Consider the following 26,101-nt stretch of genomic DNA (forward strand, 5'->3'; position numbering starts at 1 on the left):
AGGGGTATCATGGCTGGCCTCTGCACACGCAAACAAGAAATCTGGGAGGAGGAGGTGGGGTAGGAATGCTGAGCCTTAATTCTCTGCAATTACTCAATGTTATAATTCACCTTGGTGCACTGGAAAGTCATGGGCAGTCAATGGAACTGAATATCGGGCGCTGCGTTTTAAGGGCAGGTCTTCTGATACTGCCCGTTTTGCGCCACTGCTCGAGATGGGTTTCTAGGCCACGATGTTTTCAACGGATGGGTGTATGGAAAGTGCGTTTTCAATTAAAGAGTATTGTATTCCCCTGTATGTCTCATCAACAATCTCTGGGTCAATTAATGGTATAGTGGAATTCAAGTGAGATTGAGAGTGCATTGAGCCAAGTTCCTGCTCTGTGGATAAGGGAAGTGAGTTAAGGTGTACTTTATTTCAAACTTCCTCCACTTCTATCCTAAAGTCACTGATGTACACTGGAGTATGGTTCTATGGACACCTACAGGACTTTGTCCAAGTGATCTCCTGGCCAGCCTGCCATCCTCCTTGCTCTGAAAATATCAGCTCCTCCAAATTTCTGCTGCATATATTCTATTCTGCACTAAATCCTACTCACCCATCACTCCTGTCTTTGCTAACCTACATTGGCTCCTGGTTTCCCAGCACCTCCAATTTAAAATTCTCATCCTCGAGCTTGAATCCGTTCATGGCCTTGCACCCCTCATTGCACCTCTGTAAAGCGTTTTTCATTGTACTATGTTAAAGGCACTATATAAATGCAAGTTTGTGTGATTGATAATGACTGCAGAGGTGCATCATGCAGACAAGAAGATAACAGCTTGTAGTTTGTGCTCATGATCTTTGTGGTGAAAACTTTAGCTTTCTTGACATTAAATTGATGCAGCAGTGAGGTCATCAAGCTATCTAAGCAGCCAATCACATTGAAGAATTCTCACAGACAGAAAACCAGGAAATAAAAAGCACTGACTCAATTACATTTTTTTACAGAGAGCGAAATAAAGATTGAGATATACACATGGAGTTAAAGTAGAAGCTGAAATATCATAAACAAACTTTAAAAAATATATTTTTTTACTATTTTAAAAATCTAGTAATTTTCTATCATAATGAAGAAATTTAACATTCCAAAAATATAAAATATGTTTTTCAGGCCAGAACATATGTTCAGCAGTCAATGTGCCATTAAAACCCCAGTTAGAACTATTCCAACAAGGCTCACATTTCAATGGGACATTTAGCAGTACAATTAGATTGGAAACACTTAAGTTTTCATCAGTTCAACTTTCAGCTATGGGGAGTTCCACAGCGCAGTCTGTGAATGACTGGACGCAACTGTAGGATTTCCACGTTTATCTGCCCTTGTGCTAAATCCTGAAGTTATGGTCAGTTTCAGAGGGGTAACGACAGCGAACGCAGGCAGTCCGCCGCCATTACCACCACAAAAATCCCGGCCCATATATTTTTGTATCAATTAAAAATTGTTCAATGTTGGTTTCAAGAACATGCCTTTTTATAAATTGCTACAATCGAATTGTTCCATTGACAGAGGAGCTGCTGATGGCAACGGAATGAGCCGATGTCACGGAATACTCACCAGATTTGTAGTGGTGGAGCCATTTAAGTCTTTCAAGTTAATCTGCTCCTTCTTTTTCTTTTTCTTCTTTTTGCAGCAGCATTTCACACAGATACAGATGACGCAGATGAGGATGACAAGCCCCACCCCTGCAGCAATGGCAATCAATGCCCATTTTGGTACTAGGTAATAAACGAGAGAAGAGGAAGAAGAATGAACCGTGTGGCAACAAAACCAGAAAAAAACAGAATGAACATCAGTTAGAAATGGTTCCACAGGGACCCCAATTTCAATCACACCAGATCTTCGCAATCCGAATCCAAATTCTAGACAGGTGAAATCTAATCCTAATCCCAATTCTGGAATCAATCCCAAACCAACCTGATTCCAAATACAATCCCAACCCCTAATTCCCAACTGTAATCCCAATCCCAAAACCCAGACCTAGCCATAACTCCAATCATAACCCGAATGATGGTCACAATCCTGCTCTTAATCTCAATTCTCATCCCAGTCACAAGGATTCACGTTAAACCGGCAAATGTGTAAAATAAGCAGTGGTGATTACGCTCCACACAGTTTGAGACTGATGTAAATTAAACAACACTGACTCCCATTTTGTTTACTTAATGAATGCAATTTTCCACCAGTTGCTGTCTAGGAAATTAGGAGTAGGGGTCGGCCATTTAGTCTCTCAAGCTTGTTCCGCCATTCAATGAGATCATGGCTGATCTGTGACCTGACTCCATATACCTGCCTTTGCCCCATATCCCTTCGTACCTTTGGTTAATACAAATCTATCAACCTCAGAATTAAAATTAACAATTGACCTGGCATCAACTGCTGCTTGCGGAAGAGAGCTCCAAACTTCTACCACCCTTTGCATGTAGAAGTTTTCCTAACTGCACTCCTGAAAGATCTGGCTCTAATGTTTAGGCTATACCCCCTCATCCTTGACTCCTTAACCAGCGGGAATAGTTTCTCTCTATTTACACAATCAGTTCCCCTTAATATCCTGAAAACTTTGATAAAATCACCCTTAACCTTCTAAATTCCAGGGATTACAACTCTAGATTGTGTAATCGCTCCTCGAAATTTAATCCTTGGAGGCCAGATATCAGTCTGGTAAATCCATTCCTTCCAAGGCCAATATATCCTTTCTAAGGTGGCTGTGTCTAACACTATAAACAGTACTCCAGATGTAGTCTAACTAGGGCTTTGTATCGCTGTAGCAAAGCTCCCTCCCCTTTATAGTCTAGCCCTCTAGATATAAAGGATAACATTCCATTAGCCTCTTTGATTATTTTCTGTACCTGACCACTAAATTTTTGTGATCTGTGTACACGGACCCCTAAATCCCTTTGGACCTCCACTGTTCCTAGCTCTTCACCATTTATGAAGTACTCTGATCTATCCTTTTTAGCTCCAAAGTAGATGAACTCACACTTGCATACATTAAAATCCATTTACCACAGTTTTGCCCATTCATTTAATCTATTAATATCTCTTTGTAATGTTATGTTTCCATCTACAATGCCGCCTATCTTTGTGTCATCGGCAAATTTGGATATGTGGCTCTCTATCCCATCATTTTAGTCGTTAATAGATGTGGTGAATATTTCAAGCCCAACACCTCTAGTCACATGTGCTAATTAAAGTACCTTCCCATTATCCCTACCCTCTGTCTCCTGTGCTCAGCCATTTCCTAACCAGGTTAATAATTCGCCTTCAATTCCATGAGCTTCAACTTCAGCTAACAGTCTCTTATGAGGGACTTAATCGAATGCCTTCTGGAAGTCCATATAAATAACATCCATAGACATTCCTCTGTCCACAACTTTAGTCACCTCTTCAAAAAATTAGGTTTGTCCGGCATGACCTATCCTTTACAAATCCACGCAGGCGCTCTCTGATCAGCTGAAAATTTTCAAAGTGTTCGGTCACGCTATCCTTAATGATAGACTCTAGTAGTTTCCCAACAGCAGATGTTAGGCTAACTGGTCTACAATTCCCTGCTTTCCCTCTCTCGCCGTTCTTAAATAGCAGAGTGACATTTACAATTTTCCAATCTAAAGGAATGGTTCCGGTATCGAGCGAACTTTGGAAGATTATAGTTAGGGTGCAATATTCCCACCTACTTCCTTTAAAATCCTGGAATGGAAACCATCTGATCCTGGTGATTTGTCACTTTTTAGTGCCATTATTTTCTTCATTACTGTTATTTTTGCTTATCTTATTTTTGGTGAGACCTCATCCCTGATTCAATATTAGTTTCCTTAGAATGTCCGGCATGTTATCTTCTTCCTCTACTGTAAACATTGATGCAAAGTAATTATCAACATGTCTGCCATTTCCTTATTTTCATTTACAATTTCACCGTTATCAGTTTAAGGGCCCCACATTACTCCTGGCCGCCCTCTTTTTCCAAATATAATTGTAATAAATGTGTGTTGATTTTGATATACCTTGCAAGTTTCTTTTCATACTCCCTTTTTGGAGCTCTTACTATCAATTTTGTGACATTTTGTTGTTGAAAGTAACACAGTAGTAAAATCTGAACTGAAGATAAAGGTTTGTACCAATCAAATTCAAGGAAAGCCGCTGGAAAACTGCCGATGAAAACAACTAAGGACTTATAAAAACAACCAATGCTGAATGACCAGTCAGGAGAACCGACCAATAAAAAGCTTCAAAAAAATTCAAACCAACTGAATCATACAATATAATTTTTGAAAAATTATTTCAGCGCCTATTCTATTCCCAGTAACTGAAAATTAATGTCCAAAATAAGGTTTGTAACGTAAACACATTTTAATAATTGCATATTTCACAACAACATGATTAAATTTAACTATAAATTATATTTTGGGTCTCTGAGTATCTTCGTGAATCTTTTTATGTGACGCCTTTCTGAAAAGCCAGGACTTGTACTTGATATTTTTGCCGAGGCTGCGATTCTGATGGTTCACGGAAGATCTTGTAGTCTGAACATATACAGCCATACTTTTTGAAAACATAATGTGCGCCATTTCCCCAGGATGCATCAATATAATTTGTCAGACCAAGTGGAAAATGCTTCTCTTGGACGTTGTCGGTATTTTCAAAATTATTTGAAGAAAAAGTACAGGACAAATTTCAAAACATTTAGCTAAAGTTTGGGGCCAAAACTGCCCCTTTCTATAAGACCCGTGGCTGCCTGAAAGAGGCAGCCATGTGTCGGTACGGACTGGCCACTGAGTCGTCACAGAGAGGCCGCCATTTTGGAAATAGCCCTCCTTTAGTTCTGGAGCAGTGTAGGGGACCTCCTCGCCCCGCATCGTGCACGCACTGACCCCTTACTGACCGACACTGACCTCTTTCGGAAATTGCCCCGCAGGAGCGGCACCATTGTCAGTTGGTGCCCTGACAGCTTTTTCTGTCGGTACTCTTTCGGTGGCTGGGCGGCGCGGCTATCCTTAAAGGGGAGGTGGCGCTGCTGATGATTCCATTTTACTTATTATTCATTGCGAGAGGGATGGAGTACAAAAGCAGGGAGGTCCTTCTGCAACTGTATAGGGTATTGGTGAGGCCGCACCTGGAGTACTGCGTGCAGTTTTGGTCGCCTTACTTAAGGAAGGATATACTAGCTTTGGCGGGGGTACAGAGACGATTAACTAGGCTGATTACGGAGATGAGGGGGTTACCTTATGATGATAGATTGAGTAGACTGGGTCTTTACTCGTCGGAGTTCAGAAGGATGAGGGGTGATCTCATAGAAACATTTAAAATAATGAAAGGGATAGACAAGATCGAGGCAGAGAGGTTGTTTCCACTGGTCGGGGAGACTAGAACTAGGGGGCACAGCCTCAAAATACGGGGGAGCCAATTTAAAACTGAGTTGAGAAGGAATTTCTTCTCCCAGAGGGTTGTGAATCTGTGGAATTCTCTGCCCAAGGAAGCAGTTGAGGCTAGCTCATTGAATGTATTCAAGTCACAGATAGATAGATTTTTAACCAATAAGGGAATTAAGGGTTACGGGGAGCGGGCGGGTAAGTGGAACTGAGTCCACGGCCAGATCAGCCATGATCTTATTGAATGGCGGAGCAGGCTCGAGGGGCTAGATGGCCTACTCCTGTTCCTAATTCTTATGTTCTTATGTTCTTATTATTGTCGGCTGACTGCCAGGTCAATTATGCCCGCGGGTTTGGCCGGGTGCCAGGCCGCTGGCCCGGCCGAATCCCTCCCTGGTGGCCCAGCGTTTGCCACTAAAGTGGCTGCAAAGTTCACAGCGGCCCTCCCCTTTAACTGAAGGGGAGCGATGTTGCGACGCGCCAGCGCGATGACTTGGAGCGTCGGCCACTCCGACACGCCAGAACTTCAGCCCCGCTAGCGGCGACTACTCCGGCAATTCCGCCCCTCTCCCCACACCAACACCACTCCGACCGGAAAGAAAAAACAAATAGCTGAATTTCTCTGGATTGTCAGAACACTTGTAAAGAGGTAGGTGCGATCCGTTTCAGGCGGAGGGCAATTTCGGCCCCAAATCTCAAGTGATTTTTATTTTTTTCGAAGAGTGATTATGCATGTCTGGAACCTACTTGAAAGATGATGGACAGTACTGACCACACGCTACTAACTGCAAATCCTTGCCACTGACTCGATCCGCCACGCTGCCAGTGTCTCAAGTTGAACCAGTCTGTTTGAAATCTTAGGGGATGAAATTGTCCTTTTTTATAGCCCATTAGTGCCTCCGGGGGGGCGCCAAAGGGGCGCAATAAGGTTACCGCCCATGGGAAGGAGTCGATTGTACCTCCGGGAAAATTGCCCCAGAGGTTTGGGGGGGGGGGCGGGGGGGCGCTGTGCCATTAGTGCCATGCCCCACGATTTGCCCCATGGGCTGCCGCACGCATGCCGATGATATCATCGCGCCAACCCATCACCACCCCACACTGACCCCTTTGCGCCCTGAGGGGGAAATTGCTCCATGGGCGGCAAGGATGGCGCCAGCCGACGTCAACGGCAGCAGATCGCAAAGCTGGCGGATATCCGCCGCTGTGGTGCCCTTTAAAGGGGAGGCCATTTGCGACCCTTCGACCGGACCACCATCCTGTAGCCCAGCGCTCCGTTATGGGTGCCGGGCTGTTGGCCCGGTCAAGGGTGTCCCTGGTGGCCGCCAAAGTGACTGCGGAGCGCGCAGCGGCCCTCCCCTTTAATTGAAGGGGAGCGGCGTTCTACCGCATCAGCATTACGCGGAGCAACGCTGACATTGCCAGCGGGGCACTGGGCACCGTGAGCGGTGCGCTGGACTCAGCCTCCAATCGCGCTCCGCTGAGGGGCGGATGGGCCGAATTCCGGGCAGGGGGCGGAACTTCCAGACCGGCCAATAAATGACCCGGCCCCGGAAAGTTACCTCCTCCAAACGGGTTGCGGGGCAATTTTAACCCCTTAGTGTCCTGTTTGAGCTCAAGCTGATTTGCAGACCCCATAATCTCCCCTTAGAGGTCTTCTATTTTCATACCATTTGCACACTTCCACCTCCTGCTGAGATCCTCATGCATGTCTTTAACAGCTCCATACTTTGTAACCCCAGCTCATCCAAACCTCTGCTGCTTGTATTATATTCTGTACCAAGTCCCACTCACCTAATTACTCTCATCCTTGTTGGCCTGTGTTGTCTCCTAGTCCCCAAATGTCTCAAATTTAATATTCATATCCTCATGTTTAAATCTTACTATGACCTTGCTCCTCCCTATCTCTGCAACTGTCTCCAGCCCTACCCACCTGCCCCCAGTTCCAAACTGCATTCCTCTAACTTCAGCCTCATGTTCATCCCTAATTTATTTTGACCCACAATTGGGACAGTGCCTTTAGATCCCACTAGATCGCACTCTTTGGAAATCCCTCCCTAAACCTCTCTGCCTGTCCGTCTTTCTCTGCTCCTTTAGGACCTCCTTAAAACTCATCTCTTTGACCAAGCCTTTGATCATCCCTCCCAGAAACTTGTGTGTCCATTTCCCTCATGCCTGTATGAAACACCTTCGATAATTTTTCTACATTATAGGTGTAGAGTACTTATCACACCTATCCAAGGCTACACCCATAGCAATGCTAATGAGTTAAATTCAGAAATTTGGGTATACAGGTTCAACCTCCCAAATCCGGAAACCTCGGGACCGAGGCCATTCTGGATTTTGGGTATTTCCGTATTTCCGAATGTATGTCCGACGTCCCGAATCTGGAAACGCCCGGGCCGAGATTCTGGTATTTCTGGATTTTGGAACTCTTCGGCCTGACTTATTCTGGGTGAAAAAAAACGGCCAAGGCCTCTCTCACAGCGGTAATCGGCCTCGGACTAAAGTTGTCGAGGACCGCAGTTTCCATCGCGAATCCTCGTGCAACGCTGATTTTTACGGCTGGGCGCATTTTCTAACAAAACTTAGGCCTTTAAAAAATAACAATGTAATTAGCGGTATGCCAAAAAATGACGAAGAAATACCGCCATCACCAAATAGTGAATTTCTAGTCCATGTGCAGCGTTTAAAAAAAATGTCCGGATTTTGGAACATTTTCCGGATTTCGGACGACTCCTCCACGGATCAGCGCGATGTCCGGATTTCAGAATGTTCCGGATTTTGGAACTACGGATTTGGGAGGTCGAAGCTGTAATTAGCACATTTCCATTTGAGTCTGTCTAATACCTGCTTCAAATTATCTGTACCCATATCGGAAAACTTAGGTTAGTATTTGAGTGAGGGAGAGAGAAAGAGACACAAACAATGCTTGAGCAAGACAGACAGACAAAGAAATAGCGATAAACAGAGGAGACACAGATAGGAATAGGCTGAGAATGAGTAACGGAGATGAAGGCACATCATCCAAAAACCCATGTTTATTTTCCCCTCTTGAAGGCTTTTGTAAGTATGCTAGTTTTGGTAATGAAAGTCTTGAGCTCCTTACATTTAATTTTAACTTTTGTTATGATAATAAGATGTTTATGTGTAACTTTGTACAGAAGATTTGATTTTAATAATAAGATTGTAAATTTATACTTGGGTCTTGTTTGAAGCCAGGATGTGACCACAATGTGTTTGGCAGTTTGCAGCAGGAGACAACAGAAATCTGTTAACTCCCTGTGTGCAGCACCCTGGAGATCAATTAATAATTAACAATAATGCTGGCATATGAACTTTCTGCACTCTTAGTTGGTTAACTTACAATGCTCAAGAACCCCAAGGACATTGTGAAGCAGTTGATCTTTTAATCATTTTGTGCAAATTGAATTAATTGCAAACTAAAGCCTGACTGAGCAAGTCTTGGGTTTATTTTTTTGCAAGGGTTCCTTTTTGAGCTTAATTTAATATTGCTTATTAGGTACAATCATTCCTGTATGAACTAACTAAGCACTATAGGATCCTGACTAACACAGCTATATCTGACTCATTAGCATTAATCATTGCTTTGTACAATGATTGACTAGTGCATGATGGCCTCATGACTCAGTTATATCCGACTTCTTTGCAGGCGGTGAAAAAGGCAAATGATATGTTGGCCTTCATAGCGAGAGGATTTGAGTATAGGAGCAGGGAGGTCTTACTGCAGTTGTACAGGGCCTTGGTGAGGCCACACCTTGAATATTGTGCACAGTTTTGGTCTCCTAATCTGAGGAAAGACATTCTTGCTATTGAGGGAGTGCAGCGAAGGTTCACCAGAGTGATTCCCGGGGTGGCAGGACTGACATATGAGGAGAGACTGGATTGACTAGGCTTATATTCACTGGAATTTAGAAGAATGAGAGGGGACCTCATAGAAACATATAAAATTCTGACTGGACTTGACAGGTTAGATGCAGGAAGAATGTTCCCGATGTTGGGGAAGTCCAGAACCAGGGCACACAGTCTAGGGATAAGGGGTAAGCCATTTAGGACCGAGATGAGGAGAAACTTCATCACTCAGAGAATTGTGAACCTGTGGAATTCTCTACCACAGAAAGTTGTTGAGTCCAGTTCATTAGATATATTCAAAAGGGAGTTAGATGTGGACCTTACAGCTGAAGAGATCAAGGGGTATGGAGAGAAAGCAGGAATGGGGTACTGAAGTTGCATGATCAGCCATGATCATATTGAATGGTGGTGCAGGCTCGAAGGGCCGAATGGCCTACTCCTGCACCTATTTTCTATGTTTCTATGTTTCAAACTCTTGTGGGACATGCTGATGATTTGAAGCGAAATATAGCTTGTTAGTTCTGATCAATACCATGCCCAATAATGGAATGCAGTGGAGCAGCCTTATGATTAATATAACCATATCCAGCTTCTTAGCTTTAATCATTATTTCATGCAGTGATCAATAACTGTAGGGTTGTATCTTAGTCAATAGATATACCCACTTCGGCACCATAACCATTCCTTCGCACATAATGTACTGTAGGTCAGGTTTATAAATACACTCACCTTGTTACCTATAAGTACAAATATTCTGACACACTGAAAACTATGGGATAGGCCCATGACTGATCAAAGCTATAACCAGTTCCATACACTTAACATAGATAAAAATAGCAGACATGAGGCTAGATTCTGAAAAACACCTGAAATATTTTGGCATTTTAATACTCAACCAGTTACTAACCACAATTAGTTTTGTTGCAACCTTTATTCGAACGTTAACTTCTGTTCAGATATGACAATTTTTGTCTTGTAGTTTGCTAATTGGGTCATCGTTGATGAATAACATTCAAGATATTTACAGGTGACAGGTGCATCTGGGCAATGTAAAATAATTATCAATAAGATAAATCATGTGTTAGGATGTACCTGGAAAGCACTGGATTACAAGTCAGAACAGGTGAAACTGACAGAATACAAATCACAAATAAGACCACTTCAGGCATGTTTGAACATCCACCTCAAAGGGATTCTAGAAATATTAGGAAGTCATCATCATCATCGTCATCATAGGTAGTCCCTCGGAATTGAGGAAGACTTGCTTCCAATCTTAAAATGAGTCCTTAGGTGGCTGAACAGTCCAATATGAGAACCACAGTCCCTGTCACAGGTGGGACAGACAGTCGTTGAAGGAAGGGGTGGGTGGGACAGGTTTGCCTCACGCTCTTCCCGCTGCCTGCGCTTGGTTTCTGCGTGCTTTCGGTGATGAAACTTGAGGTGCTCAGCGCCCTCCCAGATGCACTTCCTCCACTTAGGGCGGACTTGGTAGTCAGAGAAGAGTGATCATATCAATCCCAAGCCGTAGGAGACTATGGCTACAAATCCACGAGTCCCAGTCTCCGTTACAACAATGGCCTGCTGGCAAGTTGCGTCCTTGACCCCATCCAAATTCCTGGGGTATGGGGCATTTGATGAACTCTACCATCTGTGGCAAAGCTGGGGCAGCCGGGAAGCGATGGGGTGGAACGTTGTTGTGGAACCGTGCGTAATCCACAAGGTTGGAGTGACGGGTGCCAGACGAGGATATTCCCACTGCCTGGAAAAGTAGCTCCTTTCCAAAACGAGCAGTTCCATTATGGCACGCAATTATTCCACGAATGCTTTAAGATAACCAACTTTTCAAAATCTTGTGGGCCCCACATCTTCTGGGATATAGTCCTGGAGCTAGGATACCTGCTTGATTGCCGGCATAAAAAGCGTGAAGGACAATGGAGGCAGAACAGGCGGGAATTCCGGTGTCGGGCACCATGCTGCCTTTTCCAGTCACATCTACATGGAAGGGGATGTCTCCAGGAAGTGTCCACCTCACTTTCAGCAGAGACATCGTGAAATGCCAAATAGGGTGGTAGAACATAAAATTTCCACCCTGTCTGCCTCAAATACAGCAACATTATGCCGGAAGGAAGTGGATTGTCAGGGTCTAAATTATGAAGTGACAATCTAATTTTACTCGAGAAGAGATTAATGGGGAGAAATTCGGGAGCACCCCATTTGGGGCACTAACTTTTCAAAGTTGAAAAAATTTGTGCTAAATGCTATTTTTTTTAAATTCGGGGTTTGCGCTCCAGGAAGGAAATGGAGTGCTAAAGAAAACGCTCCACTTCCTTCCTGGAGCGCAGCAGGCAGCAGGCGGGGCTGGAGGAAGTGCATCCGGGAGGGCGCTGAGCACCTCGAGTCTCAACGCCGAGAGCATGCGGAAACCAAGCGCAGGCAGCGGAAAGAGCGTGCGGCAAACCAGTCCCACCCACCCCTTTCCCTCAACGACTATCTGTCCCACCTGTGACAGGGACTGTGGCTCTCGTATTGGACTGTTCAGCCACCTAAGGACTCATTTTTAGAGTGGGAGAAAGTCTTCCTCGATTCCGAGGGACTGCCTTTGATGATGAGTTGTGCACCGCTGCACACTGGGCCATGTAACACTGCCACGTCCGGAGGCTCCTTCCCTCCCTTAAAGGGAAGGGCCGTCGCTGAAGGCTCTGCAAAGGAATACACTTACCTGGTCCCCAATGGCAGCTGTGATCCGGCCTAATCTTCCCGATGCACCGATGGCTGATCGATTGAGACGGAAGTGGTTTGAAGAAAATCGACTTACAACATTGCAGAAATTTTTTGACTTACCTTGGCCACCTCGCCTTTAATTATCGCCCCCGAAGCGCCCGGCCTCCCGATGAATGCCTCCTGCAGCCCCGGCACTGCTGCAGGGGTTCGGAACCAAAGTTCGAGCCCGGGGCACTACCGGGGTAATGCACACGGCAATGACGCCACGATCACCAGGCGAAGGAGATCGGGGCCCAATGTCCTATTGCTGCCGTAAACCTCCCGACGAATTTAGCAGGAGTTGATCATCTCGCCACACCTGGTCAGTAAGTCGTTAGTGGCCCGTTATCGCCCCCCGGAGGCGATAATGGGAGGTGCTAAGAAGGCCAATTTCTAGGCCTAAGAGCCTTAAAATAGGTCTAAAGAAATGTTCTTATATTATGTTATGAATGGTGTAGATGAAGTTCAAGCAAGAAAACTGGTTTACTTAAGCAATTAATTTAGGACTAGAAGTCACAAGAATAAAATTTAAAGGTTTCAAGCAAGGTTAATATTAGAAAGAAGCATTCTCTCACAGAAAAGCAGACTTGTGGAATAGATTCTCAGACATCAGATTTAAAGTCAGTTGAAAGCTGAGAGGAAGTTAGATCAATATCTGTTGGAAAGGAAGATTGAGGATTATAGAGATAGTAAAAATATTACTTCAGTGGGGATGGGAGAGGCCAGCAGCAAATTCTGCAGACTTCACCAGTATGGTAGTAACCGACAAAATATTTGGTGTACCTCACATAAATGAAATTTGTTTGCCAAGAACCAAACAACGCTTGGATAGTTAGATTAAAACATTAACACCTGAACAGCAAACACATTGCAATTATCTAATGTCAATAGTTCTGGAGAAGGAGGGAGTAATGATGCCTTGGAGGTAATGTTCACGGATGGGAACCCATGGGATCAGGTGGTTTACCACCCTACCCAATATTACTCATCGTTGATTTCAATGGAGAGTACATTTGGTCGATGCGTAAAACCAGTGTTGTACCCGCATTGTTTCTCCAACGGATGGGTTACGTTAAAATTGCCCCCTTAACTTAATGCTTGACCACGATTCCCAACAGTGCCCTGAAAACAACAGCAGCAGTAATGTATAGGAATTGAAATCTCTGTCTTCCTACATGAGTACATTGCATTTTGCTGGTGATTAGAGGCTAATTAATCCAGTTAAAAACAGTGGGGTAGAAATTGCACCTCAGCCCGCTTCAGTGGTTTTTCCCACAGCTGCAGCTCAGGTCACCTCTTGAGCGACATTCGGTTCTTTGTTGTTTTTTTTTTCCTTGGATCCGGAAGTCGCTCTTAATGGCGGCGGTGACTACACTTGAGGGGCGGATATGGGGCGGTGGCAACAGCTGAGGGGCGGAAGTTAGGTGCGGAGTGGAATCACCGCCGCGAGGACGTTAGCACAGCGCCATGTCACCATAGCGTTCCCCTTCACTTAAAGTGGAGAGCCACCGCCATTTTAAAACTTCGGCCTACAGGACCACCAGGGAGGGTTTCGGCCGGGCCAGTGGCTTGGCACACACAAGGGTGGGGGGGGGTGGGGGGGGGCGGGGGTGCGGGGGGTTAGATCGGCGTTGCGCGCGGCGATGACACGCTTACCACGGATCGGCAGCAGCGGAGGGGTGGAGGAGGGGGGGGATCGGGGCATCACCGGGAAACATCGGGAGGACAATTGGGCGAGCAGCGGCCATTCCACAAAAAGTCGGCGGCCAATCCACTTCGCAGCATGGCCGCCGATTGTGCGGTGGTAACAGGCCTTAAGGAGAGGGGCAATTTGGGCCCCACATCGCATCAGGATCAGACAATGCAAACTTTTTATTTGAAATCAAGCTGAGGAGGAGAACAAATTGAGAGTGGAGGAAAGAAACCAAGGCCCTGAAATTCTGGGGTCTTGAGAAGCGTGATTAGGGCAGAGCAATGGGGGTAGGGGCGGGGGGGGCACAATTTAGGGCATAACCAAGAAGTACCTTGTTTCCATCCTACGTAAAGTGTACCTCATATTCCTTTGGAGAAGTAGGATCGTCTCCCATTAGCCCTCTCCTCATGCCTTGGGGCGTCTGGGTAAATTCCCAGCCGCCTATCGGGAATTGGACCAATTACGCTCGTTAAGCCCTAATGGAGCTCTTACCAGTTGACAGTCGGAGCGAGTTGTGTTGAGGTGCTTTATCAAGACCCAAAGATAGCCTAGGACAAATGTCATCGAGCGTGCAATGGATCAATTACCTTCGAAACAGGCTTGCTTGCTCCTTTAGCAGCTGAAGAGAATTGAAGTCATCATTCTCTTCAGCCCATTAAGGATCTCCAGGTACATCCAATGGAATAGCACTCCGATTTCCGTGCCATTGCCGCAGTAGATGCTTCTATTGTGCCCCTGAATGCACAAGGCCACCCTAAGTATATAAATGACCCCACACCCAGGACAGGGTCTTGGTCCACATCCATGGATGGCAACATTTCTGCTCTGCCACAATTCCACTGGTGGAGAAAGATCCCCAGAATTTTGGAGCGCCTATGTTGGTGAACATCAAAAGCTGTATTTTACAATTAAATTATGCCATCAATAAAAAAATAGACCCCAAAGACACAGGAACTGCCAGGTATAGGTCAGGATATGTTACCAGTCCTTGACTTTACTCCCATTCTTTTTAATGGACGGGAAATCCCAAGCTGGAGATAACAGGGCAGAAAACAAAGTATAATGTTTACACATGCAAAACAAGACTTTGCACCCAGAGGGTTCAAATATCACCTGCGATACTTGATAAATAATCCACCGTGTCATGGGTGACTCATCCCCTTTGGAAGGGGCTCCTACTGCATTCCTGTGTGCATCATTGTTAGGCAGACATTAACCTCTTAAATGGATTACCCTATCATCTTTTGTGATTTGAAATAAGACTGATCTCTAATCTGTCATATGCTGATTATAATGATACTGTTTTCCTCATTTTTTGATTCTCTTATTCCCTTTCTTAGTCTGCTTTCACAGAATGAGCCGACAAAACTTCAGTGTCTTAGGATCAGAGAGGATAGTTAGAGATTCCACTCTCAAACAGGTTGGAAGGGGCTGGAGGTACTCATCATTATCATTCATAGGCAGTCCCTTGAAATCGAGGAAGACCTGCTTCCACTCTAAAAATGAGTCCTTAGGTGGCTGAACAGTCCAATATGAGAGCCACAGTCCTGTCACAGGTGGGACAGATAGTCATTGGGGGAAAGTGCGGGCTTGATTTCTGCATGCTCTCGGCGATGAGACTCGAGGTGCTCAGCGCCCTCCTGGATGCACTTCCTCCACTTAGGGAGGTCTTTGGCCAGGGACTCCCAGGTGTCGGTGGGGGTGTTGCACTTTATCAGCGAGGCTTTGAGGGTATCCTTGAAATGCTTCCTCTACCCACCTTGAGCTCGCTTGCCGTGTAGGACTTCCGAGTAGAGCGCTTGCTTTGGGAGTCTCATATCGGGCATGCGGACAATGTGGCCTGCCCAGCGGAGCTGATCGAGTGTGGTCAGTGCTTCAGTGCTGGGGATGTTGGCCTGGTCGAGGACGCTAACGTTGGTGCGTCTGTCCTCCCAGAATACCTCTGTTTTCCTGTTCTCCCTTACTCTTGTCCTTCGCTGCAGTGGGGGAAGTAACTGTAAACCTGAGTAATAGGCTGAGCACAGGAAAGGTAAAACAATCCATACACGAAGAAAGCGAACCCTTAGCTGAAAAGCTATGTTTGACTGTATTCTTTACGTGTTACCTACTCAATGTCACTCATCTGGTTAGCCTCTGGTCTGAGTGCATTCTTTACGTGTTACCTACTCAATGTCACTCATCTGGTTAGCCTCTGGTCTGAGTGCAGCCATGTCGGGTTATCGTGAAGTTGGACAACAGAGAGAATTGATAAAATACTTGTGTTTGTGTCCATATTTCTGGCTCTGTCTACAATCTAACCAAACCTGCTTCATGATTATGCTTCCTGGAATTTCACTAGGTTACATTTATGTACTTACGTGGAATTTTATTAATCAAATTGGAAACGAAGTCCCCACTTTTGGTCGTGGATACTTGGGTGGCATTGGTTGGAACAACAGTGCCAACTGGTTTTACAGTCGAGGTATCATTTGTCGTACTCATTTTCTCTTCTTCTCAGATAAGATCTAAATCAATGACCTGTAAAAAAAATGAAAAGACATTCAGTGATGCAAATAAACCAACCCCGAGTTATGGTCATGTTACAACACGGATCGGGAGAGATCATTCTATTTCCGACCATAGTCACTCCTCAGCGCAAGAACACAGGATCCAGAAGAAAGACCTTCTGAAAACCAGACAACGTTATAAAAGGGTGAAATCGATCACATCTTCCATTCAAGCCAACTTGCTTTATGAGAATGATGAGGTTCTTGTCTCCCACTGCTCTTCCAGTGGCCCATGCTGGCCTAATCAAGGTGCTAACTATTCCCAATGTCTACACACTGTTTGTTTTCTGTTATGGATCTTTTTGGTTGGGAGAGCAATACCGAAGCTTGTTCTTGTGGATGTTAATATAGTATGTACAGCAGAATAATCAGCTTCTCCACCAGGAGTCACAGACCACCGTGTGCCACCCAGCATTGAAGCACTGACCACACTCGTCCAGCTCTGTTGGGCGGGCCACATTGTCCGCATGCCTGACAAAGACTCCCAAAGCAAGCGCTCTACTCAGAACTCTTACACAGCAAGTGAGCCCCAGGTGGGCAGAGGAAATGTTTCAAGGACACCCTCAAAGCCTCCCTGATAAAGTGCAGCATCCCCACCGGCACCTGGGAGTCCGTGGCCAAAGACCGCCCTAAGTGGAGGAAGAGCATCCGAGAAGGCGCTGAGCACCTCGCGTCTCGTCGCCGAGAGCATGCAGAAACCAAGCGCAGGCAGCGGAAAGAGCGTATGCAAACCAGACTCCCCATCCACCCTTTCCTTCAACCACTGTCTGTCCCACCTGTGGCAGAGACTGTAATTCCCGTATTGGACTGTACAGTCACCTGAGAACTCATTTTTAGAATGGAAGCAAGTCTTCCTCAATTTCGAGGGCCTGCCTATGATAATATGCTATTGGGAGAGCTGCATTTCCCACTCAATTGATCCCACCAAAAGAATAGATAAAGGGGTTAGATTTTCGGCTTTCTCTGTTTCGGGGTGAAAATGGAGGCGATGCGTGAAAATTACCGCACGATTAGCGTTGCCGATTAATTGCCTAACTTTTGGCATTTGGGTTCTGCGCCGGGGTGCAGCACAAAGGGAGACGTTGCACTATTTTCGCGGCGCAAAAACAGGTTCCTCGCCAACTTTAGTGTGGGGTCAGGAGCATTGGGAGGGGGAACATTACCAACACCCTTACCTAAGAAATCGCTTCAAAAATATAAAAAATAAAAACTTTAACTTACCTTTTTTTCAGGTTTTCCAACTTAACGCTGCCGGCAGGGCTGCACCACCGTGTTTTCCCTGGCGGTCATCGAGACGCAGCGTACGGGTCAGGTGCGTCTCGATACTCGGACGTTGTCGCAATCCAAGTGGTTGCTCCCCCCGGCGCAGCTCTCCCCGGCAGTGCTTCCAAGCGCCACCGCAAAAAACCGAGCCGAGGATCGCGACCAGGTGAGAAACAGCTGGGCGCCTGGTTTTTCGCCGTGGATGGTCAAAACATGGCGGAAAAACGGTCGCAAATCCCTCGAAAATCCACCCCTACCTGTCAACTGCCATTCATCTCCCTGTTGGTTGTGGGACCTCCTACACGGCAGGCGATCCAAAGGTGGGCAGAGGAAACGTTACAAGGACACCCTCAAAGCCTCCCTGATAAAGTGCAACATCCCCACCGACACCTGGGAGTCCCTGGCCAAAGACCGTCCTAAGTGGAGGAAGTGCATCCGGGAGGGCGCTGAGCACCTCGAGTCTCATCGGCGAGAGCATGCAGAAATCAAGCGCAGGCAGCAGAAAGAGCGTGCGACAAACCAATCCCACTCACCCCTTCCCTCAACGACTATCTGTCCCACCTGTGACAGGGACTGTGGTTCTCGTATTGGACTGTTCAGCCACCTAAGGACTCATTTTTAGAGTGGAAGCAAGTCTTCCTCGATTCCGAGGGACTGCTTATGATGATGATGGGTTATGGGATATTGTTGGCACATAATGACTGCTGCGTATGGCTACAGTTACTGCACTTCAAAGTAACTCATAGTGTGAAGCATTCTGAAATATTTTAGCATAAGGCACTATAGAGATGCAAATATTATAACACAATGAATTCCAAGCAGCTCTTCTGTTAAATGTTGTCAGCTTGCGTCTGTCCATGAGGTTGGAATGGTAAAAAAGCAGGTTCTGGTTGTTATCAACTTTTAAAGGGGAGTGTTACAGGTTTCAAGACTCCCTCCGATATTGTCCCTGAATTCGCAGTCGCTATGATGGCGTACTCTCAGAGAATTTTTAGGTCTGGAGCAAACATGCGCAGGAAGCCTGTTGCACAGTGTAAGGGGATTGGATGAGAAAATTGTATTACAAAAAGATCTGTAATAAGTTAATGCTATAATGGAAGATTTGTTTCAAGAGGTTATCATAATGAAGTGTTTGTAAACACGCTGAATAAAGCAGTAAATGAATGGTTTGTAACTTTTATTTAATGAGAAGTTAATACTCAGCGTGTAAAGTAATGAGAGATTTGCATTGTCAGAATGTGTTATAAGAGGTTTGTAACAACTGATGTTTGTGAATTTTGAATGAGAAAACTTTTTTCTAATGAGACACTTACAATGATAGATTGTTACCATGAGAAGATTGCAGTGACAGAATTTATTATGCGGCAGCCTTTTAGCATTCAATTGCATTTCAGAGTCACGTATATCTGTGAAAAGAGACATGTGTTTACCCAGAATTTCACTTTGGGAGTATTAAGTAAATCAACTGTCTGTCAGGTTCCCAGCACAAATATAAATGCTTTTATTTACACAATTTTAAAGATTGTCAGAACGTTGAAATAAATGTTGTTGTTTGTTTTGAAGATTTCAGTTGCTGCCATGCTGATACTGCAGCTGATATTGTAAATATAAATGTGATGTACTCCTGCCAGCTCGTAGTTTGTACCTCCATGAAGCTTAGGTCTATGCTTTTTAATGACCGCTTGATATCACCTATAAATTATACAAATCAGCAATATCCTGTTTCCTGATTGGCTTAGAGTCAGGAAGTGAAAGGAGCACCGCCCCACGTGATCCCAGGTTCGCACAATGGTTCGCTCCTGTTGGGGTAAAAAGAAGACTTCTATTCCTCAAGGTGGAACCCTCCCTGATATAAGGAATCGACACCCGCCCATCCGTATAGCGACCACAGAATCACTCAGACAAAACCTCGGTTAACCGGTCTTTATTCAAGCATGCAGGGGAAGGGTGCCGATGAACAATTACAATTATACAGTTTTTCAAGGTGTGCGACCCTCGTGCAAAACAACCAATTGGCCAACTGCTAAGACTGGCTCTGAATGGTTCCCCACCTGTCCATCTCCCATCACATGTCACCCTCCCGGAATGTGTTGTTCAGTGGTGTCAACTTTGCCTCAGTTCCTCATGATGTGTTGATTAACTTTGTTTCCCAGGGTGGTGCCTCCTTATCCCTCTCCCAAGACCTCGAGTCAAAACTACCAGTCAGTACCATCTTGTTCACATGCTGCTATAATCTATGTTCCCAAACATGTTACTGTCCGTGTTCTGTACTGAATACAGTTTCCATCCATCTGTACTAAGTTTAATACAACAGATGGTTCATTAACCATCAAGCTTTGCTTCCCCTTAAATGGAGAAAGATTGCAAAGTGCTGCAGTACAGCGAGACCTGGGAGTACTTGTGCATGAAACACAAAAGGTTAGTATGCTGGTACAGCAAGTGATCAGGAAGGCTAATGGGGATGGAGTATAAAAGTAGGGAAGTCTTGCTACAGCTGTACAAGGTATTGGTGAGGCCACACCTGGAATACTGCGTGCAGTTTTGGTTTCCATATTTACGAAAGGATATACTTGCTTTGGAGGCAATTCAGAGAAGGCTCACTAGGTTGATTCTGGGGATGAGGGGGTTGACTTATGAGGAAAGGTTGAGTACGTTGGCCCTCTACTCATTGGAATTCAGAAGAATGAGAGGTGATCTTATCGAAACGTATAAGATTATGAGGGGGCTTGACAGGGTGGATGCAGAGAGGATGTTTCCACTGAGAAACTGGGAGACTAAAACTAGAGGGCACATTCTTAGAATAAGGGGCCGCCCATTTAAGACAGATGAGAAATTTCTTCTCTCAGAGGGTTGTGAATCTGTGGAATTCGCTGCCCCAGAGAGCTGTGGAAGCTGGGACATTGAATAAATTTAAGACAGAAATAGACAGTTTCTTAATCGATAAGGGGTTATGGGGAGCGGGCAGGGAAGTGGAGCTGAGTCCATGATCAGATCAGCCATGATCTTATTGAATGGTGGAGCGGGCTCAAGGGGCTGTATGGCCTATTCCTGTTCCTATTTCTTATGTTCTTCTTAAAACCCATTCAAGCAAATGTATAAGCATAATTTACATACATAAGCGAGTTTTGCATACAATCTGGACCAGGTGTCAGATCAATTCATTACGTTCAGTATCCACTTTAGTGACCATCGGTCTGTCTCCACTGTAGTGACCGTATTTTATCCCCTTACAGCGCCTGGGCTGCATGGAGCACCACACTGCGCACAACTCAGCAGCAAGTTCTTGAAGGGGGGTTTGCATGAGGTAAGGGCAGATTTGCTTTGGGTGTTAGTGGCATACGCCTTAGCTACGCCAACAACCGTGAATTCAGGGCCATTCTCTCTGGTGAACATCACTGGTCTGTCCCGTAATAAGACCCACATCCCTCACATTCAGATAACTTTTGCAACTCAATATCTAGACAGACAATAGCGTTGCACAGAAGGGTAACAATATGACTCACCTGATATCAGCTGGAGATTGTGATCCTTACACATGCCCTCACATGCATTTCACCAATCTTCCAAAAGATGGACTGATTTACACCTTGGAGCGATGAGGTCAGATACAAATTGTTAAGTTGCTTTATTTTACAGTCAGTAAGTGACTGTACAGAGTAACAGTTATAGAAAATCTTATTTTAATATAACTTGCACATCTGTAACACCTCTCTCCACTAATTTAGCAGTCGATTGACGTACTTACCATTAGCATATATACATTGGTATCCGATGGTGTAATGTTTGGGCCTTTGCGCATTCTCGCAGACTATTAAGAATATAGGTACAGTAATGTATCTCATGGATAAAAGACATCACTTACAGCCAATTTGCAGTTGCCAATAAGAATGATTGAAACTCTCCTTCTGTGCCTCTTGATACTGAATCCATTGAAAGCTAAAAGCAGGTGGGTCAGTTCTGAACTTCCCTTAATTGTTCCTACAGGCTCTTCCTGCTTCCCTGTTGGCCATACATAGTGGAAAATGAATACAGAGGCAGTGGACAAGGATATTCACCAGTAGCATGGAAAATTACCCCTGTCCCCACACCAAGACTTTGCACAGGACAAGTTCTTTTCAAAGACCTCAAAAACATGGAACTCCATAACGCCTTATTTTTTCCTTCTTCATGCAATCTATAGGCTTACAAGATCCTAACTATTTGTTATTGATTTAGCATGACTTCTCTCCTATTCTTTTCAATCAAACCTTGGTTGCGAGTCGCCCTATGACAACAATAGTTTGGGGCCTAGGCAACAGAAGGCACGGCCACCAATGGTTGAGCGATTATAATCAGGGATACTCAAGAGGGCAGAATTAGAGGAACGCAGACATCTCGGGGCGGGGGGGTGGCGCGGGGTTGTGGGGTTGGAGATTACAGAGATAGGAAGGGGCGAGGCCATGGAGGGATTTGAAAATAACGATGAAAATTTTGAAATTGAGGCGTTGCTTAACCGGGAGCCAATGCAGGTCAGCGAGCACAGGGGGTGATGGGTGAGCGGGACTTGGTGCGAGTTAGGACATGGGCAGCCGAGTTTTGGATCACCTCTAGTTTACGTAGGGTAGAATGTGGGAGTCCAGCCAGGAATGTGTTGGAATAGTCAAGTCTAGAATTAACAAAGGCATGGATGAAGACTTCAGCAGCGGATGAGCTGAGGCAAGGGCGGAGACAAGCAATATTTTGGAGGTAGAAACAGGCAGTCTTAGTTATGCTGTGGATATGTGGTCGTAAACTAATTTCAGGGTCAAATATGACACCAAGGTTGCGAGCCGTCTGGTTCAGCCTCAGACAGAAGTTGGGGAGAGGGATGGAGTCAGTGGCTAGGGAACACAGTTTGTGGTGGGGACTGAAAACAGTGGCTTTGGTCTTCCCAATATTCAATTGGAGAACATTTCTGCTCAGCCAAAACTGGATGTCGGACAAGCAGTCTGACAATTTAGAGGCTGTGGAGGGGTTGAGAGAAGTGATAGTGAGGTAGGCCTGGGTGTCATCAGCCTACATGTGGAATCTAACGCTTTGTTTTCGGATGATGTCGCCAAGGGGCAACATGTAGATGAGAAATAGGAGGGGGCCAAGGATAGATCTTTGGGGGACAACAGAGGTAACGATGTGGGGCGGGAAAAGAAATCCTTGCAGGTCATTCTCTGACTATGATTAGATAGGTAAGAATGGAACCAGGCGAGTGCAGTCCCACCCAGCTAGATGGCGGTGGAGAGGCATTGGAGAAGACTAGAGTTGTCGACCATGAAGGTTTTACAGAGGAGCCTGATCCTGTCCTCAGCCAATGTCCAATCATGCACTTTCCAGCAGGATTCACTGAGTGGCAACTAAGAGTGTGAACAGCGGCCAACTGTTTGCCTCTCTTTAACCCTAATATACTGAGGCCAAACCAAATCAACTAACTCAACACAAAACAGGAATCAAAACTGGTCATTTTGATCTGTGTGGCTCAGTAACACATCTGAAGAATTGAACAGCTTGTCCCTGTGCAGTGCAACAGTTTGTAGGCAGGCTCACTAATGATGCAAGTGTGCTGTCAGATCCCGTCAGTACAGGACAGTGTATAGCCATCCCTGCACAATAATTAAATTTTCACTGAAAGATTGATTTATCCCTTAGAAAGTTAGGTTTGTTTACCGATGCAGATTCCTTTGAGAAGGTGCACTATAAGGCAACCAAGATGATTCTATGGATTAGAAATATACATTATGAGACTAGGTTGAGAATGTTAGGCTTGTATGTTGTGGAAAAGATCAGATTTCAAAATAATACAACTGAAATTTTCAACATTAAATGAAGGTGATTAACGCATTGATCCAAATTGTTCACTATACTGAGAGGAACACATCTCAGGGGATATCAAAGATTGCCATTGGTAAGAATCAGAGAAGCCAGGTAGAGCTTATTCACAAGAGTAATAGACTTGGGGAATATGTCACTAAAGAAGACCATTGAAGCAAATGGTACAAATGGGTTCAAGGAGCAACCAGATATGTTTTTGGACACAAAAATGATCGACAGACAGAAAGACTTATATAATGCCTTTCATAATCTCAGGATGTTCCAAAGCACTTTACAGTCCAGTACTTTGGAAGTGTAAGTACTGTTGTAATGTCAAACTCACGGCAGCCAATTTGCACACAGAAAACTCCCACAAACAGCAATGAAATAAATGACCAAATCATCTGTTTGAGGGATAAATACTGTCCAGGGCACTGGGAGAACTCCCCTGCTCTTCTGCGAATAATGTCGTGCGAACTTTGATGTCCTGCTGAGAGGGCAGGCACTGCCTCGATTTAACGTCTCATCCGAAAAAAGGCATCTCCGACAGCATAGCACTCCCTCAGTACTGCACAGAAGTTATGTGCTCAAGTCTTTGGAGTGAAACTGGAACCCACAATCCTTCTGACTCAGAGGTGAGAGTTTATTCAGTGAGCCAAGGCTGACAACTTGATTGAGGGGTATGCTAAGGAAGGTGGATAGGTAAAGCTAAGATTAAACAAAACGATTTGGTTTGTTAGAGTCAATGTCATTTTCGAGTTCCTGAAAATAATTGTGTTCTTATGATTTCATTGTGAATGAATTAGAGAAATAGTCCAGCTCACAGAGATGGTAATTAGCTTGTCAAGAGCTCTGGGAGCTAAGCACAGAGTATTCAAAATACAACTAGAATGGGATGTAAATCTCCCTCAGGACACTTGTGTAATGATCCATCCCCATGACAACTGTTGCTATGACAGTAGGGGCTCGGTTATATAGGCACTGAATCTCAGAGCTGCTCAGTTTTCATGCTACCGCAGTTAAGATCATTTATAAAGTCTTGGGGTAATTTATTAGTGACACTGAAGAGTCTTATGGGATCTTTAACCATACCACTAGTTAATATCAAACATCTGTCTCATTATTTTAGAAAAGATACTTGGCAGGGAGATGCGTAAGATGTCCTTCAGCTGAGATCTTCTTATTGGTATCAGCTTGGCTAGTGTTAATTGTCTTAGTTTCAAACTCAGTCAAGGGGGTTTGGATTCAAAGCCCCACTCCAAGCCGTGAGCACATAATCTAAGCTGGCATTACAGTGCAGTATTATCCTCATAGGCAGTCCCTCGGAATCGAGGAAGACTTGCTTCTACTATTAACATGAGTCCTTAGGTGACTGAACAGTCCAATACGAGAACCACAGTCCCTGTCACAGGTGGGACAGATAGTCGTTGAGGGAAGGGGGTGGGACAGGTTTGCCACACACTCCTTCTGCTGCCTGCACTTGATTTCTGCATACTCTCGCGATGACACTCAAGGTGCTCAGCGCCCCTCCCGAATGCACTTCCTCCACTTAGGGCGGTCTTTGGCCAGGGACTCCCAGGTGTCAGTGTGGTTGTTGTTCAGGGAGGCCTTGAGGGTGTCCGTGTAACGTTTCCTCTGCCCACCTTTGCTCGTTTGCCGTGAAGGAGTTCTAAGTAGAGTGCTTGCTTTGGGAGTCTCGTGTCTGGCATGCGGACAATGTGGCCTGCCCAGCGGAGCTGATCAAGTGTGGTCAGTGCTTCAAAGCTGGGGATCTTGGCCTGGTCGAGAACGCTAATGTTGGTGCGTCTGTCCTCCCAGGGGATTTGTAGGATCTTGCGGAGACATCGTTGGTGGTATTTTTCCAGCGAGTTGAGGTGTTTACTATACATGGTCTAGTATAACAGTATAACAGTGACATAGATGTTGTGTGTGATCGGACTTAACAAATGAACTCAGAAAAATTATAAATTATATTTATGTTTTATATTTTTTCTCAGGATGTGGGCAACACTGCCAAGCCTGCAATTAATGCTCATCCCTAATTGCCCTGAGAGAGTGGCGGTGGCCTATTCCTTTAACTGCTCAGTTCCTGTGATGGTACAAATGAGACATTTGTGCTACTACAATATTTGAGCAGGGTTTTATGGGGGTCTACTTTAAACCAATTCCAAGCATTTCTTCTGAACTCTCTAATTATGACTTTTTAAAAATAATTTTCCTGCGCATCTAATTAGCATATCCCGCAAGTGGAAATTGGTGTAAATAATCAGGGGCCGAGGAACGTGTGGAACATACGCCATCTAACTTCTTTAAGTCCCTCTTCACTTTTCATAACAAGATAAAGGGCTCAATTTTCCCAAATTATCTGCGTGTTTTTTTTTTGTGCACCGTTTTTTTTTGAGTAAATTAAAATCTCCAAGTTTCCCCAAAGCCTCTGCGCTAGCGTAATTCACTGAGGTAAGTTTTTTAGGCGATGATTTGTTTACCTCATTGGGGGCGTAGCCTGCCACCCACGCCAATTCTGGCCATTTAAGCAGTTTGGCCAGCTCCCATTTACTCCAATTTTTCTGAGGACGGTGTATGTGACCGCTCTGGAAAAACCTTCTGGGCAGCTAACAAAATCGGCACAGGTCAGAGAATCATTGCGGCAAATACAGTTCCACAGCCGGGACAGCAACAGCAGAGAGACGGGAGGAGAGAGGGGGAGAGAGGAGAGAGGGGGGAGAGAGGAGAGAGGGGGGAG

At 45.1% G+C, this 26,101-nt stretch overlaps 1 protein-coding gene across 4 annotated transcripts in view; it reads right to left on the bottom strand.

Moving 5' to 3' along the window:
- Window positions 1-26,101, bottom strand: part of syt8 (synaptotagmin VIII) — a 139,798-nt gene that overhangs the window by 36,412 nt on the left and 77,285 nt on the right. For 2 of the 4 annotated variants that reach the window (XM_070898678.1, XM_070898681.1), the window contains exons 2-3: window positions 16,087-16,246; window positions 1,598-1,758 (exon numbers count right to left, since the gene is read on the bottom strand). In XM_070898678.1, coding sequence (XP_070754779.1) covers window positions 1,598-1,758; window positions 16,087-16,210 — 285 coding nt within the window. In that variant the 5' untranslated portion in view covers window positions 16,211-16,246. Of the gene's footprint in view, window positions 1-1,597; window positions 1,759-16,086; window positions 16,247-21,041; window positions 21,125-21,283; window positions 21,321-26,101 lie in introns of those variants that run through there. The other 2 variants (XM_070898679.1, XM_070898680.1) reach the window with 2 other exon arrangements.

This window comes from Pristiophorus japonicus, chromosome 14 (assembly GCF_044704955.1).
Source record: "Pristiophorus japonicus isolate sPriJap1 chromosome 14, sPriJap1.hap1, whole genome shotgun sequence".
NCBI lineage: Eukaryota > Metazoa > Chordata > Chondrichthyes > Pristiophoridae > Pristiophorus > Pristiophorus japonicus.